The 20,605-nt window shown below is 33.4% G+C and overlaps 1 protein-coding gene across 2 annotated transcripts; it reads left to right on the top strand.

Moving 5' to 3' along the window:
- Positions 1–810: 810 nt before the first annotated feature.
- On the top strand, positions 811–20,601 carry LOC136417354 (uncharacterized). Of its 2 annotated transcripts, none has more exons than XM_066403032.1 (12): positions 811–1,061; positions 2,019–2,146; positions 5,467–5,574; positions 7,864–8,109; positions 8,163–8,542; positions 8,784–8,846; positions 9,271–9,414; positions 9,576–9,719; positions 13,755–13,910; positions 15,534–15,740; positions 15,816–16,166; positions 19,855–20,601. In XM_066403032.1, the coding sequence occupies exons 1-12, from the start codon at positions 1,051–1,053 to the stop codon at positions 20,005–20,007; spliced, it is 2,091 nt and encodes a 696-aa protein (XP_066259129.1). In that variant the 5' UTR covers positions 811–1,050; the 3' UTR covers positions 20,008–20,601. The 2 variants fall into 2 exon arrangements, with proteins under 2 accessions (XP_066259129.1, XP_066259124.1); XM_066403027.1 differs by having other exon boundaries at positions 13,755–13,919; positions 19,855–20,598.
- Positions 20,602–20,605: the final 4 nt, after the last annotated feature.

Genomic DNA, 20,605 nt, shown 5'->3' on the forward strand with positions numbered 1-20,605 from the left:
CAAAACATTAGCATAATAAAACTGAATAATTGAAAGTAGAAACTCAAAACACAATACAGAAACTGTATTATTTTTAACAATTAAATCAAAAACAGTAACATATGATTTTGAATTATGTCATTCCGTCATTACTCGAATAGAACGTCATTAGTACGCCATTTTCTGAAAAATTTCTTAGTGACGGAACACCTGTCTATCTCTCTCCCCCATATGGAAAGAACAATCCAAAGCCGAGAAGGCAATGAGAATATTGGTTGAATTTCCATTTAAACATGCATATTTGACATTTAACAGTTGTTCGGACAATTTTTTCTTTGTTTTTGAGGTTAAGTTGTAAAATGGTTTAAAACATGATTTAGGGGCGAAAGATATGAATTTTGTACTTTTAAAATAATATATTATTAGAAATGGAAACTCCTTTCAAACTAACCCTAATTGGATAATGTAGCTGATATGAAATCAGTGTCGCATACCAGCATTATATGTTTCCGAACAGTTCGGAGTGTGGCCAGCTGATGCGATGTTGCCAAGGCAATTATAAAAACAATTATATATAATTCAAAAACGAATTTCTTATGATTAGATTATGGTAACATTGTTATTATCTTTTAAGACCATAATAAAATTGTATATTTCATTGTAGCTAGATAACTAGTGGTGCCTGTCGGGTTTCCCGTGGTAATATCAGGGAGTTATTTTAATTCTGTTAGCTAGGCACTCTTGCCCATTCTAAGGCGCAGGCTTGGCTGACATTCCTTTACAATGGACTCGTTTGTTAATACAATATATTAATGTATAACAAGCTCGTTTTTGCACTAAATTGCATAGCTTTTACATTGTAAATACTTAGTAATAACAAATAGGCGGCTTGACAATGCCGCACATCAGCTGGCTTATTCGGCAGTTTTCGGAAACGTAAGACGCCGAAGCCGGATTGCAGATTCACACCAGTGGTAATGTACAGTAGGGCTTAAGACACATTTCGATTATTCATTTTTTGATACCATCGTCCAGTCTATAAGTAAAAGTTGGAATCACACCAATGAAGAAATGTCTGAGATGTAAGTATAGTGCTTTTCAGATTGTATAATTTAAGTGATAAGATCAATGTCTGAAGAAATTACATTATTTGAAGTACAACTATTTATGTGAGATAACCTGGAAAATGCCTAGAATACAGTCCTTCATAGGAAAATTTGATACACACGGACATTCCCAATATTTGCTATAATAAAATCAAGTATTTGGTTTCAGTATATCTTTAACTAACTACCACCGTATTGTTGTTAGTTTCTTTGTGGTTATGTTAAAACTAGAGATTTTAGATGATAAACAATGGAATATATGTTTAATCTAATACTGAAACCTTAAGTCTAACTTAAAACTAAGGTATACAACTGAACTTTATTGAGTCTTAATTGAGGGACTGTTGCATTGTTTGTCCAAAATCATATTCTTCATTAATTTTGTATATATCGAGAGATTTCATCTGATTCTATGACTGGATAGAGATTAATCTTTTTGAAAAACACCAATATACACACATAGGAGCAAAACTTGGATTAAATTTAAAATTTCAATTCAATCCTCTTTCAAGTGTATTGGACTGAACCAAACCGAATGGAATCTAAACCTAAACAATATGCACATCATTCCCTTTGAATCCAGATTGGAATTACAAATGACAAACTGTGAATTTATCTGTCAAAATTAAATAATTTTTGGAGTAGAAATGTAATTTGTAATTTATTAAATATTTTTTATGTTGAATTATTGTGCAAGATATAAATTTTGGTTATATGTACATATTATATTTCCCCCAGTCAGTTATAGTGATGTAGAGGTGCATATATACTAGGTTCTTTTTCAAAATTCTAAAAACTCATGTGTGATGGTAGTATCCATAGACTATACAGTTTTGATGTTGATTTTTAATTTTATTTGTTTTTAATTAATAATTATTATTAATAATAAAGATACACAATACAAAAATATTTTGACAAATTTTTATTGTCTAGAAATGAGGAATTGTTAAATGATGATGTGGACGATGTTTCTGACATTGGTCAAGCTGAAGAAGATGCTCTTCTTCAAGATGATGAAGATATACTAAAGCTTGATGAGATTTCAGAGGAACTAGCTGAAGGTAGGATCCATTTTAATAGTTTATTATAAAACTTTAAGTTTCAAAGGCACTGAGAGGTCTCAAATGTGTGGATCATAAGCATTTTACAATTGTGATGATAAACCAGATTTAACTAGATTTTATATTAAGTTGTAATGAACTTACCAAAATTAAGCAGAAATTAAATCCAAAACAAAAAAATTGATCTTGAATCATATCATTGGTAAAGTTTCATTTCATATTCATTTCTATTGCAACCATAACAAAACAACAATGATGGCTACATTGTAGCCAATGACCCTGCCAGGTAAATAATAGGGAGCTATATATATAGGTTGTTTCAAAAGTATGGACCACTATGTTATATATATATATATATATATATACAGTAGTGGAAAAATGTAGAGCAACTTTTGAAAAATTAATATAATTAGAGTTGTAATAGTTATAAATATTTAGGTATAGGTTCAATATGAAGTCAGTGTATGTCCAAATACTTCTACAAAAAAAATCTTTATTTTTATTTTTTTTCTGGAATTTTATATTAACAATAGTATTTTTTGGTGGAAAAAAGTAGAGCAACTTATCAACTTATAGCAAATATTTGCCTTAAAATTTATCGAAACAACAATTTACATTAAAAAATGTTATTATTTTAAAAAATATCCATTATTTTTAATTACAGCATCGTATCTTTTTGCCATAGACCTTACTAATTTGGTCAAGATGACTGGATCCATGCTTGTCCATGCGTCTTTTAAAGCAGTGAACGGTTCGTCTTGATTCCTATAGATCCTATCTCTAATTTTCCGATCTAAGATTTTCCAGAGGTTCTCAATAGGATTTAGATCGGGGGATTGGGAAGGCCATTCCAAAACGCGTATTCCTTCTCTCCTGAACCATTCTTTCACATATTTGGACTTGTGTTTTGGATCGTTATCCTGTTGGAAAATGTGTCTTAAGGGCATAACATCGTCCGCATATGGCACCATTTGATTCTCTAAGATTTCCTTATATTCAAATCTATTCATATGACCATCTATTTTATAAAAGGGGCCAATACCATAGCCGGAAAAACAACCCCATACCATTACCGACCCACCTCCGTGCTTCACTGTGGGACAGGTGTATTTTGGATTGAGTCTTTCATTTTTAGGACTCCTCACGTAGGTGATACCATCACTATTAAATAAGCAAAACTTTGATTCGTCACTCCAGATTACTTTTTTTCCAGTTCTGTTCTGTCCAATGACAATGTTGTCGCGCAAAATTAAGTCGGGCGCGTCTATATCTTTTGGATAAAAGAGGTTTTTTGGCTGGTCTTCTTCCAAATAAATTACCTTCAAGTAACCTGTTTCTTACTGTTCTAGATGTTACTTCAACACCGAGCTCATCAGAAATACGGCCCTTAATTTTGTTCGATCCTAAAAATGGTTCATTCTTCGCAATTTTTAAAAGTTATTTATCTTGATAACGATTGGTTTTTCTGGGTCTGCCACACTTCTTTTTTACATCAATATTCCCGGACACTCGATATTGTCGGATAATTCGACAAGCAATGGATTTGTTTCAATTAAATCTTTTTGCAATATTTGCTTGCTTTTGGCCACTTTTATACAAATTAACAACACGTTCTTTTATTTCCACTGATAAATGTTTGCCTCGAGGCATTTTGACCAACGATATACCACGGATGAAATAAATTTTAAGGCAAATATTTGCTAGAGTTGATAAGTTGCTCTACTTTTTTCCACCAAAAAATACTATTGTTAATATAAAATTCCACAAAAAAATAAAAATAAAGATTTTTTTTGTAGAAGTATTTGGACATACACTGGCTTCATATTGAACCTATACCTAAATATTTATAACTATTACAACTCTAATTATATTAATTTTTCAAAAGTTGCTTTACATTTTTCTACTACTGTATACAGGGTGAGTTTTTTAAGTGTGTCACGTAAATATCTCTGAAGTTATGAGTTTTAGAAAAAAAGTTTCAAATAAAAAAGGGATTATATGAAAGGGGGAAACTTTTGGCATCATCACTGTTTCGATTCAAGGTCACCTTCAGGCTCTAATCAAGGTCAACTTTGTTTTTTCAAATGGAAACCCCACATTTTTTTGACAGATTCTGATTTGTTGTTCAAAACAAACATGTTTTTACTTGAAACATTTTTTTATTCATTTGATAGTTTTGGCACAAATTGACATTTTTAAAGAATTTTGTTCTAACGAAAATGCTTGTATTGATACATTCAAGAGAAGAAATTAAAAAAAAACATAATTTTTAAACAATTCAATCAAATAAGTGTTCAAAATTATGTCCTACTTCAATGCATTTAGCGATCCTCATTTTGAATGACTGTTGGACATTCCAATATGTTTCTGGTGGAATGTCACGGCAAGCTACTCTTATTCTTTTTTTCATGTTTTCAGCAGTTGTTGGCACTTGAGCGTAAACAATTTCTTTTAAAAATTATGTTTTTTTTAAATTTCTTCTCTTGGATGTATCGATACAAGCATTTTCGTTAGAACAAAATTCTTTGAAAATGTCAATTTGTGCCAAAACTATCAAATGAATAAAAAAATGTTTCAAGTAAAAACATGTTTATTTTGAACAACAAATCAGAATCTGTCAAAAAAATGTGGGGTTTCAATTTGAAAAAACAAAGTTGACCTTGATTAGAGCCTGAAGATGACCTTGAATCGTAACAGTGATGATGCCAAAAGTTTCCCCCTTTCATATAATCCCTTTTTTATTTGAAACTTTTTTTCCTAAAACTCATAACTTCAGAGATATTTACGTGACACACTTAAAAAACTCACCCTGTATATATTACTCTCTAGTCTAGCTCAAAAATTGGACAAAAATCAAGGATAACTCTGTAGCAAAACGTTTAATAAAAAAATTGTTCAAATAAAAGATATTCATTTTTTTAAGGTCTACAAGGATCTGTAAAAAAAATATGGAATTGCCATTTGAGAAAAAGTTGCCCTTGAAATTACCTTAAAATGACGTTTTGGCTAAAAGTCTCTATCTTCATGATATTTTCCCCTCTTTACCAGACAACTTTTATTTAAAACTTTTTCATATAACGTACCGCTTTTAAGTAATCTTCAATCGCAGCTTTAAATGGAACACCCTGTATATACATTATATGTCATTATAAACCTGTTATTATATATTCAACTGTTTAAAAAAAAGGCGAGAAAACATAGTTCACAGTCATTCAACCTACTCAATCATAGTATCTTAAAACTAGTAGTGGCAAAAATAGATTATTGTTTCTAGCTTGTATTCAATAAGTTTGTTTTACGTTTTAATGTATCTATTTCAGACCAAAAATCTTTTGTGGATCAACCTTTTGATTCGGAAGAAAAAGAAACTTCAAGGCAAGATAAATTTGCCACAGAAAGACAAGTAATTACAGCACCTGATTCTACCGGTAAGCCATTTCCTTGATTTTTTGACATGTAAATAGAAGTGAAATAATTTTTTTTATCCATTCATTTATCCAATGCTAAAATTGATTATATTTATTAACAAATCTTACAAAATTAAAGATTTATTTTACATTCTCTTTAGTAATGATGGGGTATTGTAACATATAGATTTTGATCCGAATATTTATAACTATTGTGAAAATTTGCAATCCCTTACCGAGTAAAACAAGCGTCATCTTCAGTTCTTGAGATCTTGCGGTAACTGTTATTGAACTTTTTGAAAATAATATGGATGCAGCAAATTATGTCGTATATATTTCGATGGACTGGAAACTGTGGTATATTATTAGGTGTACAACTTTGCTTCCGCCGTTTTTGAATAGATGTATGTAGCGGTAAGTAATGATCGAAATAAATAACCCCATGTGGGCATGCAGGAGCCTTGGGCACCTGTTAACATAACCTCATAAAAATATTAGTCTATTTGTGTCTTCATCATAAAGTTATTCGCAATTGAAAATGTCAGTGTACGAGCCAAATTCTCGTCATTTGCGGGAGGTTTTACTTTTCTGCTTCAATATGAAGAAATCTGCTGCTGAGGCTCATCGAATGCTCTCAGATACTTATGGGGAAGCCACTATTAGTGAAAGGACATGTCGTGAGTGGTTTCAGCGCTTCAAGAACGGTGATTTTCACGTCGAAGACCAACATAGCGGTGGAAGAAAGAAGGTTTTCCAAGATGCGAACTTGGAAGCATTACTTGACGAAGACTCGTGTCAAAGTCAACAAGAATTGGCACAATCATTGGGAGTGACTCAACAAACAATCTCAAAACGCCTCAAAGACATGGGAATGATTCAGAAGCAAGGATATTGGGTGCCGTACGAGTTGAAACCAAGAGATATTGACAGGCGTCTGTTCGCTTGTGAACAGTTGCTTGCAAGGCAAAGACGGAAGGGATTTCTGCATCGTATTGTGACTGGGGACGAGAAATGGGTTCATTACGATAATCCCAAACGCAAAAAGACTTGGGGATATCCCGGCCATGCTTCCACGTCGACGGCCAAACCGTCTATTCATGGTTCCAAAATCATGCTCTGTATTTGGTGGGATCAACTCGGCGTAATATATTATGAGCTGTTACAACCAACTGAAACAATCACAGGTGCTCTTTATCGAACCCAATTAATGCGTTTGAGCCGAGCATTGAAAAAGAAACGGCTGCAATACAACGAGAGACATGATAAAGTGATTTTGCAGCACGATAATGCTCGACCCCATGTTGCGCAAGTGGTCAAGAAATACTTGGAAACATTGAAATGGGAAGTCCTACCCCACCCGCCATATTCTCCTGACCTAGCTCCTTCTGATTATCACTTGTTTCGATCCATGGCACATGGGCTAGCTGACCAACACTTCCGGTCTTATGAAGAAGTAAGAAATTGGATAGAATCGTGGATCGCTTCAAAAGATGTCCAATTTTTTCAACACGGGATTCGTATGCTGCCCGAAAGATGGGAGAAAGTAGTGGCCAGCGATGGACAATACTTTGGATCCTAAAGGTATAATTAGTTTTTTACAATAAAATCGCGAAATTCGGAAAAAAAACGGCGGAAGCAAAGTTGTACACCTAATAAATTGCCGGGATTTTCGTCAGGTACCGGTTTAAGGTTGATTTTTAATATGTACTGTGTAAAACGCGTTTTTTATTTCTTGCATTCACGTCATAATGCGACCTTCAGCGTTACTGCAGCGAAGAGAACTCGTTTCTCAAGATCTTCGTTCAATATTATCAAATGTTTGATCATTTGGAATAATACGATTAGCAAACCTTCTTTTGTGTTCCTGAACACTTCTGAGACAAATACCCTCACGGAACCTCAATACTAACAAATAGGAAGACAAAAGAGAACATAATGTACAAGAAATTTTGTCAAACACATGTACAAACTGCTAGACCTTAATTGTAAATTAAATGAGAGATAAAAAATCATAACATTTTAAGGGTAAGCCATCCCTTTTTCAGCTGTCAGTTACTTCAAGTTTCTATTAACTAAAGGTATCAATAATAAAAATACCTTTTGAATTTATAGAATAATCAGTTTTGAAAATTCGATTGTTCTATGTTAGAACATTACTGAAACAGATTTTTTCAAATTTTCTTAGACACTTTAAATTTCATATAAAAAATCGACTTGTTTCTAGGCCATCTACACGCACATATTCTGTATCCTTTATATTGCGTAATCATGCTGTATAGTTTATCTACTACAAAAATTCATTACTTCTAGGGGAGGAAAAGCATACTAATTATCTAAATAGAAATCCAAAGTTAAAATTCAAAGGTAATAACGCGAGAGGCAGAGGGGGAATTAGAGGAAGAGGAATCCTAAGAGGCAGAGGCGCCTTTCACCGACAACCCCAATTAAGAAGGTCAAATGTGAACTGGCCTTCTGAACATTTTAATCATGCTCCTGAGTTTACTAGCGGCCAGCCAATAAGAAATAAGAAAGTCTTGATTAATCCCAGATTCCAGGGTATGGTTCAATTTAATAATAATGATAGTAATAATGGTTCTTCCAACATCTAGCTCGTCTTGCTTGGGACTCCCCCCAAAACTTCCAAAGCCAACCGAATTCGTGGATGCCTCCTGGTAATCCTGAACAATTCATAGAATCACCTCCTCATATGCATCCAATGCAGCCTCCCCCTCAATTCCAACCACAGATGCGACGGTTCCATGGTCCATCCCCGATGCAGGAAATCCAAGGGCTGCCCCAAATGCCACCTCCTATGCAGAGACCACCACATATGCAAATGATGCATCAAGGGATGCAAAGTTCAGAATTTCCACCGGGACAGATGCATCAATTCATGCCTCAACAACACCGAGAACCGCACCTCAACTTTACTTCCCAAAATAATATGGGAACCAATATACAGCAGCCACCGCCACAGCTTCAAATGCCGGTAAGTGTCATCATTATGTCATTTAGTGGCTGTGTTTTAGATTAGATAATGATGTAAAATTTTGTAAACATTGAAATTTTGTAAATATTTGGAAATTTTAGTTCATTTGAGTACAAGTATTGTTTTGTTAATTTAAAATTTTAAAAATTACATTAAAATATTTCAGTAATTTGCAAAATATTTTATATTCATTTATAATTAATTATAAATGATGAATATAATTAATTATTTCTTTTGCTAGCCTCCGAATTTACCACCTGCATCAGGACCGTACTGGAATTGGCATAATCAAACTTTGCCTCAGGTACGTGGCCATTCCTTGCACTCTTTATTAACATTTAATTGAGTTAATTTCCAGATTAACTAGATAATGTAATTTTTACAGTTAACAAAATTCGATATTTTTATTTCGTATTCTTGGAACCGTTATGTAACATCCATATTCTTCTTGTAACAAATTTAAATTTAAAGTCTAGGAGACTTAAATTGACGATTTTCAATATAAAATGGCCAATTTAAGCCAGACAGATAATGTGCAATTTTATTTTAATATATCATTCATTAAAGTATTCTGTGTTATTGCATAAAAACATACAATTGTAAGATATGAAAGAAAACAAAGGTGTATTGTATTGTAAAGTATAGCATATCTTGTCTTAAATGCGAAGGTTAACTGCCGATCTACTAAGATATATGTCATGTGAATAACTGTTACATGTTTTGTTTAGGGCCCATATACCCAAATGCAAAATGCGTACGTAGAAAACTTTGATCAGCGAGTTCAGCGTGAAGTTGACACGCAGATGCAGTACAATCAACAGCAAACATACCGTACATCGATAACTAGGGATAGCTTTGCACCAAAAATAAAGGTACGAGTATAACATGAAAAGTTCAGTATTGACAACCCGTTCAGCAAAAAGGTTTGATTGACGAAGATCTCTTATTTTCTTTTAAATGCAAAGGTCGATTTATTTAATAAAAAAATATGTAAGATATATATTATGTCAATAAATATTAGATATTTCTTTAGGCCCCGTATAACCAGGTTCAAAACGCCTACATAGAAAATTTTGATCAACGAGTTCAGTGTGAACCAGATACGCAGTTACAGTACAATCAGCAGCAAACTTACCAAACAACAGTAACTAGGGAAAATTTTGCCTTCAAAAGAAAGGTAATCATATAATAAGAAGAGTATACTGGGAAAATGGATGAAAGCCAGAACAACAAAGAACATATTTAATTAAATAATAAAAACTGAGCTTCAAGTACTTATTTGAACAGGAGATTAGGTTCAGAAACAGGTGCAGGGTATATGAAGTAAGTACGAGGGTGAATCAAATATGGACGAGGCTTTGCTTATACAAAGTTTTTTATTTATAGTAACAAAAAAAGCTGCATGTATCATTTTTCTATGTAAGTCCCCCTTTATTAATGCACTTTTCCCACCGTGTTGAAAGTTTTGTGATGCTTTTATTGTAGAAAAAAGAGGGTCCTGTCAGCAGCCAATTGCACACTTACACTTCTACTGCTGCATCATCGTCAAATTGGTGGTCTCCCAGCGTCTCTTTGAGTGGTCACAAAAGGTGAAAATCGCAGAGCGAAAGGTCAGGGCTATATGGAGGGTGTTTAAGAGTTTCCTAACCCAATTCCTCCAATTTGTTGCGAGTGAGCATTGCAGTATGATGGTCGAACGTTATCCTGAAGCACAATGACTTTTCGTATCGGCATTGCACGTCTTTTCCCGCGATAACAAAGTCTAACCTTACTCAGAAGGTCACAGTAGTACGCTGCATTGATAATGCGACGATCGTGCAAAAAGTCTATGTGTAAAACACCATACCGATCAAAAAACACGGTCGCAAGCACTTTTCCAGTTGAATGCCGGGACTTGGCTTTCATTGGGGCTATCTCTTTTCTTCGCCACTCCATACTAGCTTGCTTCGACTCGGATGTGTAGTGGTGGACCCAAGTTCCATCACAGGTGATAATGTGATTTAAAAATGAGTCACCTTCTTGTGTAAGTCGTGCTGATAGCCGCTTACAAATCTGCAAGCGTGCCAACTTCTGTTCGGCGGTCTAAAGACAAGGGACCCACCTAGTACACGCTTTACGAAACCCTAGCTGGTTTGTGATAATGGCTTGAATACCCTCATAACTTAATCCTACCCCGGAACAAATTTCGGTAACCGTTAAATGTCAGTCTCCTTCCACGAATTGACGAATGGCACGAATGTTGTCCTCCGTGATGCTCGTCCAAAGACGACGATTGTGAGTTTCATTCTCAACTTTTTTACGGCCTTGGTTGAACTCCTTATGCCAGGCAAACACATGAGGTCTTAACAGTGTTTCATTACCGAACTGTGCTGTCAGCCTACGCAAGATTTCGGCCGGCTTGATGCCTTCTCAAGTAAGAAATTTAATTATTATATGCTGGGCAATGGAGGACGGTACTTCTTTTTCTGACATTGCACAACAGACTACTAAAGCGATCGGCGAAGTTCGGAAAACCAATCCCCTTTTTCCTGACATTCCTCCGCAATGTTACCTGAAGCCGCCCCGCCGCACCTTGACTGTGAAACGCTCAGAACGAAAAATCTCGTTTATATTTGGTCCACCCTCGTAATAAAATGACAAAACAATTTGTAAGCAAATTAACTATTACTAATTAAAGAATTTACGCAAAAAAAAATTAAATTTTGCTTTAAAATGTGAACCAGACTCAACATATTGGTATACAGGGTGAGTTTTTTAAGTGAGTCACGTAAATATCTCTGAGGTTAAGAGTTTTAGAAAAAAAAGTTTCAAATAAAAAAGGGATTATATGAAAGGGGGAAACTTTTGGCATCATCACTGTTTCGATTCAAGGTCACCTTCAGGCTCTAACCAAGGTCAACTTTGTTTTTTCAAATGGAAACCCCACATTTTTTTGACAGATTCTGATTTGTTGTTCAAAACAAACATGTTTTTACTTGAAACATTTTTTTATTCATTTGATAGTTTTGGCACAAATTGACATTTTTAAAGAATTTTGTTCTAACGAAAATGCTTGTATTGATACATTCAAGAGAAGAAATTAAAAAAAAACATAATTTTTAAACAATTCAATCAAATAAGTGTTCAAAATTATGTCCTTCTACTTCAATGCATTTAGCGATCCTCATTTTGAATGACTGTTGGACATTCCAATATGTTTCTGGTGGAATGTCACGGCAAGCTACTCTTATTCTTTCTTTCATGTTTTCAGCAGTTGCTGGCACTTCAGCGTAGACAATTTCTTTTAAGTACCCCCAAAGAAAGAGATCTGGAGAAGTCTGGTGAACGTGCTGGCCAGTTAACATAACTACCACGACCAATCCACTTTTGAGGAAACATTTCATCCAATTTTTCCCGAACAACTGTTGCATAATGAGCTGGGCACCCATTATGTTGATACCACTTGGTCATTCGTCGATTTAGATTTACTTCTTCCAGAAGTATTGGCAAGTCATGTGCTAAAAAATCGAAATACTTTGCAGCATTAAGATTTCCATCGATAAAAAAAGAGCCAATTAAATGTTCTCCTACAATGCCACACCAAACATTTACAGTCCATGGACGCTGGTTTTCCACCTCTCGCAACCAATAGGGATTTTCAACAGCCCAGTAATGTATGTTGTGTCTGTTAACTTGCCCATGGTTTGTGAATCCAGACTCGTCCGAAAACAACACATTCGAGAAAAAATCATCATTTTGTCTGATTTTTTTTTGAGCCCAAGTACAAAAGGTAACTCGGTTTTGAAAATCGTCACCATGTAGTTCTTAATGAAGAGAGAAGTGGTAAAGATGAAACTTATGATTTTTTAAAATTTTACAAACACTACTTTGTGAAATACCAGACTCTTCAGCCAGCTGGCGAGTACTTACATGAGGATCAAGTGTAATGGCAGCTAAAATATCAATTTGATTGTCTTCATTTTCAACGACAGTCTTTGAGCGTGCTCTTTTTTGTGTTTCGACACTTCCTGTTGCTCGAAATAAATTCACAATTTTATTGACAAAAGTCCGTGACGGAAGTATGTTTTGTGGGAAACGCTCGGCATAACGCTGCACCGTTGCAGTAGGACTTCTACCTGATTCGCCATAAGCAAAAATAATTTCAATTTTTTCGTCTTTTGAAAATTGCACTGCCATTTTACAATATTTATTATTCTAAAACTGAATTAAAACTGTAAGCGAGTAGGACTGTGGGTTCTACTTATTTACAAATTGATAAAACATCTACTTATTACGTTTTTTTATTCTTTCTTTATTCGACCAGAAACATAATGGAATATCCAACAGTCATTCAAAATGAGGATCGCTAAATGCATTGAAGTAGGACATCATTTTGAACACTTATTTGATTGAATTGTTTAAAAATTATGTTTTTTTTTTAATTTCTTCTCTTGAATGTATCGATACAGGCATTTTCGTTAAAACAAAATTCTTTAAAAATGTCAATTTGTGCCAAAACTATCAAATGAATAAAAAAATGTTTCAAGTAAAAACATATTTGTTTTGAACACCAAATCAGAATCTGTCAAAAAAATGTGGGATTTCCATTTGAAAAAACAAAGTTGACCTTGATTAGAGCCTGAAGATGACCTTGAATCGAAACAGTGATGATGCCAAAAGTTTTCCCCTTTCATATAATCCCTTTTTTATATGAAACTTTTTTTTCTAAAACTCATAACTTCAGAGATATTTACGTGACACACTTAAAAAACTCACCCTGTATAATGGACAAATTATAGAGTGGACGAAAAACGATCCCATTTTGGGACAAAATGAATGCAAAGTCACGTTTTACAGATGCGTAATTGATCTTGCTTTCTCAGTGCTCTTTAACTAAATTTGAATAATAAACTCTTAAATTTTGTTTGCTTTTATTTATCCTTCAGAACTAGCAAAATTCTCATAGAAAACAGATTAGAAAAGATAGGACAGAAATGAATATGAAAGAAAAATGATTTTTTTTGATTTACTTAAATCTAGGAATAATGCCTGATAGGTGATTCTTTATAAATTTTTTTCTTATTAGGATAAATAGTGTTTCATAATTAAGACTTCAACGTAATTGTTTGATCTATTTCTCTCTTAATATTTATTTGAAAACATATTATTTTGGTTATATTCAGTTGAAATGGATTGAAACAATCTTCTAATAATCACTGAAACCTGTTTCTAGATCACACCTGGAAATTGTTTCCAAACCGAAAAACGTTTTATACAGGAACGTTTGGGTCCTGTCCAGGAATCCTCTATCCATATGAATAACGTCACAATTACACCTGATAATCGGTCCGAGCGTCCACTACAGGTTACCGTGGCTAATGTAACAGAGGTGAAAATTGTAAGTACATAATATTTAGGTTTCAGAACAAAAAATTAGATTTTTTTATTATACAGGGTATTTCAAATTCGACCCTCACCATTGGGATCTCGAAAACTAAAAGAGATACGAAGAAGATTAAATGGGGGCAAACTTGCGTAATCTGGTGCTTGATCGAATACCATTTTCAAAATTTTAATTTTCCGAGTACTTCCGAAGATATCCGAGAAAAACTAAAAATTGGAGAATCCATTTTGATTTTTTTTGCGTTATTTGACAAGGAAGATTAAATCCATAAGCCCATTTTCATTGCCACTTTTTCTTAGCTACACGATGACATATTCAGATTTGCCATCCGATGTTTCGTCTTTCGGCTACCATTATCAACTTTATTTTTTCTTATGAGCGCCATATTGAATTTGTCGAGAGAAAAATAGTGCGTTTCATTCTGCTTTCATTGATATAAAACTTCTTATAATTTACTTTTCTAAAAGCCGAAACATTTAAATAAAAATAATTATTACATAGTTGGCCTTGACTCCATCGAAAGACTTTCTTTTGTTCGCGATATATGACAGAACTCCTCCAACGAGATTAGAGCGTGTGCAGATCTCTAATGAAAATGAGCTTCAGAAATGAAGAGAAACGAGATATGTTAAGACTTTATTACAAATTTGATAGGAACAGTACGAAAACAGCTCAAATGTATTTTGAGTTATATCCGGAAAGACAACAGCCACATAAAACATTTAAAACTTTGGATCAATATTTAGCTGAGTTTGGTACCTTTGAAAATCTTCTTCCATTCTGCTTTCATACTTCATTTTAGGTTTTTGGTCAGTTTGGTGAGTTTGATGCTTTTGAAATGTTCATCCAAAATTTTAAATAATGTTCTATGCTGCTGTTGTCTTCCCGAATGTAACTCAAAATACATTTGAACTGTTTTCGTACTGTTCCTATCAAATTTGTAATAAAGTCTTAACATATCTCGTTTCTCTTCATTTCTGAAGCTCATTTTCATGGGAAATCTGCACGCGCTCTAATCTCGTTGGAGGAGTTCTGTCATATATCGCGAACAAAAGAAAGTCTTTCGATGGAGTCAAGGCTAACTATGTAATATTTCTTTTTATTTAAATATTTCGGATTTTAAAAAAGTAAATTATAAAAAGTTTTATATCAATGAAATCAGAATGAAACGCACTATTTTCTGTCGAAAAATCCAATATGGCACCCATAAGAAAAAACAAAGTTGATAATGGTAGCCGAAAGACGAAACGTCGGATGGCAAATCTAAATATGTCATCGTGTAGCTGAAAAAAAGTGGCAATGAAAATGTGTTTATGGATTTTCCAATTTTTAGTTTTTCTCGGATACCTTCAGAAGTACTCGGAAAATTCAAATTTTGAAAATGGTATTCGATCAAACGCTAGATTCCGCAAGTTTGCCTCCATTTAATCTTATTCGTATCTCTTCTATTTTCCGAGATCCCAATGGTGAGGGTCGAATTTGTATATTATAATATAAATTATAAATTTAGATTTTTGTGAGAATAACATAGTTTATCTTTAGTTAACATCTACCAAGGAAGATTTGGAAGTTTTGGAATTGTAGTTGATTTTGCATTATCTGAATCAGGAAGAAGACGAGGAGACCATAGATCTGAGACGCAAGATCGAGGAGCAAAGACGGCAACGAGAAGAAGTGTTCAAGTGGAAAGAAGCGAGGAGACTTAAGCGACTGAAGCGACAAAATTCTCTGAATCCAACTCAGCCTCAACAGCAGGAACATCAAACCATTAGTGCAGTAGTTCAGCGTCCCTTACAAGGGAACATCAAAAATCGAGTAAATAACATGAATTTTAAATGTATTACAGTGTTTTCGTTTCCAAGTTTTATCAAACTTTATCTGTTATTTTAGCAAGTGCATCAACAAAACCGCCATCAACAACAGCACACCTTAAACACCTCTCGTACCCCAGTCCTGCAGCCGATAAAACAAATCGACGATCAGCAGTTTCCATTAAAGAATCGAACTTTAGTCACCGCTAAAATTAGTAACCGAGTCATCCCTCTGGCACAAACTACGGTTCAAGCAGACCCGGACATTCAGCTGGACAAAGAGCACCTGTCTAACTTTTTGGCAGAACGAAAGGTGCTTTTAAAGGACGACAATTTGCTTCAGACGCGCAGGGTAACGATAAGAAATATCGCAACGAGTACGGAGGAGAAAAAATTGTTTCAGATTTGTAAGGGTATCGGGGAAATTCAGGTAAGGGCGAGGTTTCGTCGAGGTCATCATTTCTATACGTAGACGATGGAATTTTGAATACTTTAACATTATTCGGTCGATTCTTTGAATGGCTTGAATTTTCTCAGTTGCATTGTACCTCTCATAAACACATAATAGGTACCGGATTGAAAGTGAAGATACAGACTCGGCGTTATTAGTCCTTTTTTCTATTCGTGAAAACTGTAGCCTTGTGGTAAAATTACCACTACTTTATATTTGGTTTTAAATTAAAAATGTGTGAATACCTTACTTCCTTTACTTCACTTTTGAAAAAAAATCAGTATTAAAGCAAATACAAAATGAAACCCTATGTCTATTATAGACTGAGTATAAGTAATATCAGTTTTAAACTTGTGAAGTTGCGTTAAAGGTTTGCCGTTCTTACTAACATTTATTTACGGGATAAGATTTAAAAAAATAATTCTATAAGAGTAGGTTGCGGGTCGAAAAAATACTTGTAATTTGATACTGCCAAACGTATTTTTTATAACGTCCACTCCTTGTCAATTTGTGATTTAATTATTTTAAGAAGGAAAAAATGCAGGACGTCCTCTTTTTACCTGTGTGAACAAATAAGTATTTACCTACCTATTTTCTTACGCAACGTATAGGGCTACAAATATACCCTTATGTGATGTTTCAAAATTGCACCTATCTGAGTGTGTTTCAAGCATTTAAATATCTTTCTTACTTTTCGGAGGTATTTAACTTTAAATATAAACTACAAATTTTCATTATGCATTTCGAAGTTCCATCATGTTAGTTTATCTGTTATTTTTTTCATGTTTTTGAGTTTCAGCAAGAGTGCAATTCAATTAACTTGATTGAATCATGAATAATAATTGCACTATTGTTAAAATATGAATAAGAATAATTTGTTCCCAATTTTTTTAGACATGAATTTCATTCATATTCTACGGATTTGAATAGATAAATGTGGTTATTTTGGTCACATTATAGCGGAGGCTCTAGAAATTCGGCCTTAACTGTAAAATCTAATAAGATTGTGACGATGTATATTTTTTACCTGAAGTGCCTATAATAGACTTATGATAATTACTAAATATGTGATACTTACTCAGGATTTTTTTTTGGTTCAAGACTAAACCTATTAGGGACCTCTCGGAATACGGAACATAAATAGAGAATAATGATTTATTCGGTTGTGTCTAACTAAATATTTATATATGTTCAGTCTTCTTATATTTTATTTTTGATAGTTTATTTAAAAGTTATCGTAACTGAAATATGCCAAAAATTAGTGAAGTAGCATAATAACAGTTTAAATTAAACAACATATATATTGGTCATAACAGCACTTTAAAGTGACATATTTGAAGTTTTCGCCGTTTCAGATACTTGTCAAGGCTCATACATGGTGGCCCACATTCAACGCAAGAACTCTTGTAGATACAAAATTAAGAAAACTGTCAGATGGTAAAAACCAAGCTATTAGATTGATCACAGTTAATATAAGTATGAATATAAATGTCATTTAGTTCTGTGTCAAACCACGTGGGAATTACGGTTTAGATTATAATATGCTACATAAAATATGTTTAAAATTTGCAAGTAGAGAAAAATATACTCGGATACCGGATCGGATTTGTGTCTCAAATGAAATGATTTTACAGAATACGTCAATAAATATTCAAATTGAAACATACTGTTTTCGCAAATGTGTTCGCTGGTTTGTATGAAACGAGCCTTCACACTGACAAAAAAGTTGTCGCCCTCTTAGTTTTGCAGATACAGGGTATTTTCAATAACTTTGCATTTTGACACTATCTCTGTATTTCATTTATCCAACAAGATAGTGAGAAAGTAAAAAACGGATTCTGAAGGTTTTATTGTAGAGTCCAGTGCCGTAGTTCGTTTCTTTTGTGCTACATTTTCCAACACAATATAATAATATTTCCAAGGCTATATCTGCAATTATAATGCTAATGAATCCTGCGTTGAGATCGGGCCACTCTGTATTCAACTCTAATTTTGCGCTTAAGATTAATATTTTTGCGTTTTGTACATACAAAAACCTTTTTGTCTTTATAGAAAATGAGTGCCAAAAAATAACGATAATAATCTGTTCTATAAGATTACTTACTATTCCAAATATACAGGGCGTTCTGATGTGTGTAAATGTCAATAACGGATGGTAGGAAGTGTCATTTCACTTAGAAAAAGTTGGTATATTAAATACGCATGTGTTTGACAACAGGTTAGTTACAGAGATATCATGTGTCATAACTGCAGATTTAAAAAAAATTTTACCTTACAGCTTCTTCAGTTTTTTTTTTTATTTACATCAAAGCGGGTTTTGAATGAGCATTTAATTGTGTATATTTGCGTTAATTTAAGCGGTCTTGTATATCTTATGACAAAAGGGACCTAGGGGGTTTTAAACAAATACAGGAAGGAATATTAGAAACCCCCTTAAATCTAAAACTGAGATTTATTTACAATTTAAAAATTAGAAAATGTAGGTCTGTCGGAACCATTTATGCACTATCGGCATAGTTATTTTTCAGTAAAATGAAATGTTCTGTGGAAGTGTGTATGTGGAGTGATTGTTTTTTAACATTTATATATGCTTTTGTAATTAATTAGCTGACACAGTTTAAAAGTTTTGGACTAGCTAATTCATTATGGAACGCCTTGTATAATTTAGTTTTGCATAAACTCATTACAATATGAAATATCAGTCTGCATAGACATTTTAAAATTATGCCTAAACCTAATAGTAAGGCTTTCGTTATTTTATTAACATTTTAAGTTTGGTTAAAAATTACTTGGATTTTATTAGTTATCATGTTATTTTGTTTTATTTTCAGTGATTACCCTAAGTGTAATATGTGTCACGTTGGCTTTAGTGCGTATCGAGTAATTTGTTTTAATAATTTTTATATTTTTCTAATTGCAGTATTAATTAAGTATTAATTAGTGTTAAGTTATTTACACATTCTTTGGTTATATGGAAAAGATCTGAGTTGTTATATTTTACTTAAATAACTAGTTTATATCGAACGCAGAGTCTAGAAGCAAACCAAGAATATTTGAGCTTTTGTGCATAATCTTTATGTTGGAATAACGATTGGAAAATTAACACAACATCTAATTATTTTCTTAGAAACGCATTCTTTCTTTTATTTCAAAAGTATATGAAAAATTAGTTCTCCTTAGAAATATATAGGATCATAAAGATTTGGTAAAAATGTTAAGGAAATCTACGATCACAACCGACTAATTTCTTTCATTTCTTGCTAGTTACACATCATGTAGATAATTCATTTCCCTCTTCTTGTCTTGGACATACTGCTCTCTATGTGAAGACAATATTTCACGAGGTCCTGAATATGTGCCTTATCGCTTTCCTTCCCTCGTTCGATACTTTATGGGCATGTTAAGCTCTAATTTTTTCTGAAACTTGAAGCCGTGAGAATTAATCTTTACTGAAAAGCAATGTCCAACATGAAAGTGTCTACCTCTTAGCCTGTTGAATTCTTCCTGGATGGTGAATTAATTATCTCTCAAGAAGTAGATATGTCAGATTATTTATTAGTTCAAATATCATTGGTTCTGACTCTACTATAAATGTTCTCAAATACTATTAAATTAGTCGTAAAAAATTGCTCTTAAAGTTTAAACATACTGTACTATTGTATTTCAGAAGCTACACAGGGATAAAAACGAACGTCACGCAACTATAACTTTCAAAAGCGTCTCTTCGGCGCATGCATTTTTTAAGAAATATCAACGATACATGCTTGACTTGTCTATGATTGAGGTATCTCTGACTGCAGAGTCAGATGATAAGGAATGAGATCTTCGAACTGTTAGAACGTGTTGTGCCGTGTTTTGTGACCATCTTAGATCTTAAGAAAAAACTTTTGTTTTTGTTTCCTCATTTTTAAATATATTTGAAAGTGAAACTGTAAAGATACTTTCTAATTAGATAGTAGGTAGGTAAGAATGATGTTATGGTGACTAAGTTGCTTGCCTTGCTGACTTGAATTACATTAGTTTTTATTTTGGTCGTTAACGATTTACTCCTACTGTTTGGCTTTATTCACACGTCAGCTTTACTATATGCATACACACAACTATAGGTTCTAAATTTAAAATGTTTAAATTCATTAGAAATATCTATTTAATTTTGTAAAACTGAATATGTGACAATTTTGTTTGGATAATCATATAATTTGTCATAATAGAACTTATTAGCCGTCAGGGTTATTATTTTGTGTGTGTGTTTTTTTAACATTATATGTAAAAGTCAGAATGGCGAATGCTCTTAAATCCTACATACTGCACTTTTTTACTCAATAAATTTTAATTTGTTAGTAACTTTATGGTTTTCTGTATTTCTGTAGGGCTCCGCCGGCTACTGAACCTGAGATAGGGGGAAACTTCTGAAAAGG

Source organism: Euwallacea similis, chromosome 2, assembly GCF_039881205.1.
Source record: "Euwallacea similis isolate ESF13 chromosome 2, ESF131.1, whole genome shotgun sequence".
NCBI lineage: Eukaryota > Metazoa > Arthropoda > Insecta > Coleoptera > Curculionidae > Euwallacea > Euwallacea similis.

Excerpts from the sequence above, each read along its gene's own strand:
- LOC136417354 (XM_066403027.1), top strand. Across the intron at positions 2,147-5,466 it reads TTCAGAGGAACTAGCTGAAG|ACCAAAAATCTTTTGTGGAT; the intron begins GTAGGATCCATT and ends TATCTATTTCAG. Across the intron at positions 8,110-8,162 it reads GATTAATCCCAGATTCCAGG|CTCGTCTTGCTTGGGACTCC; the intron begins GTATGGTTCAAT and ends TCCAACATCTAG.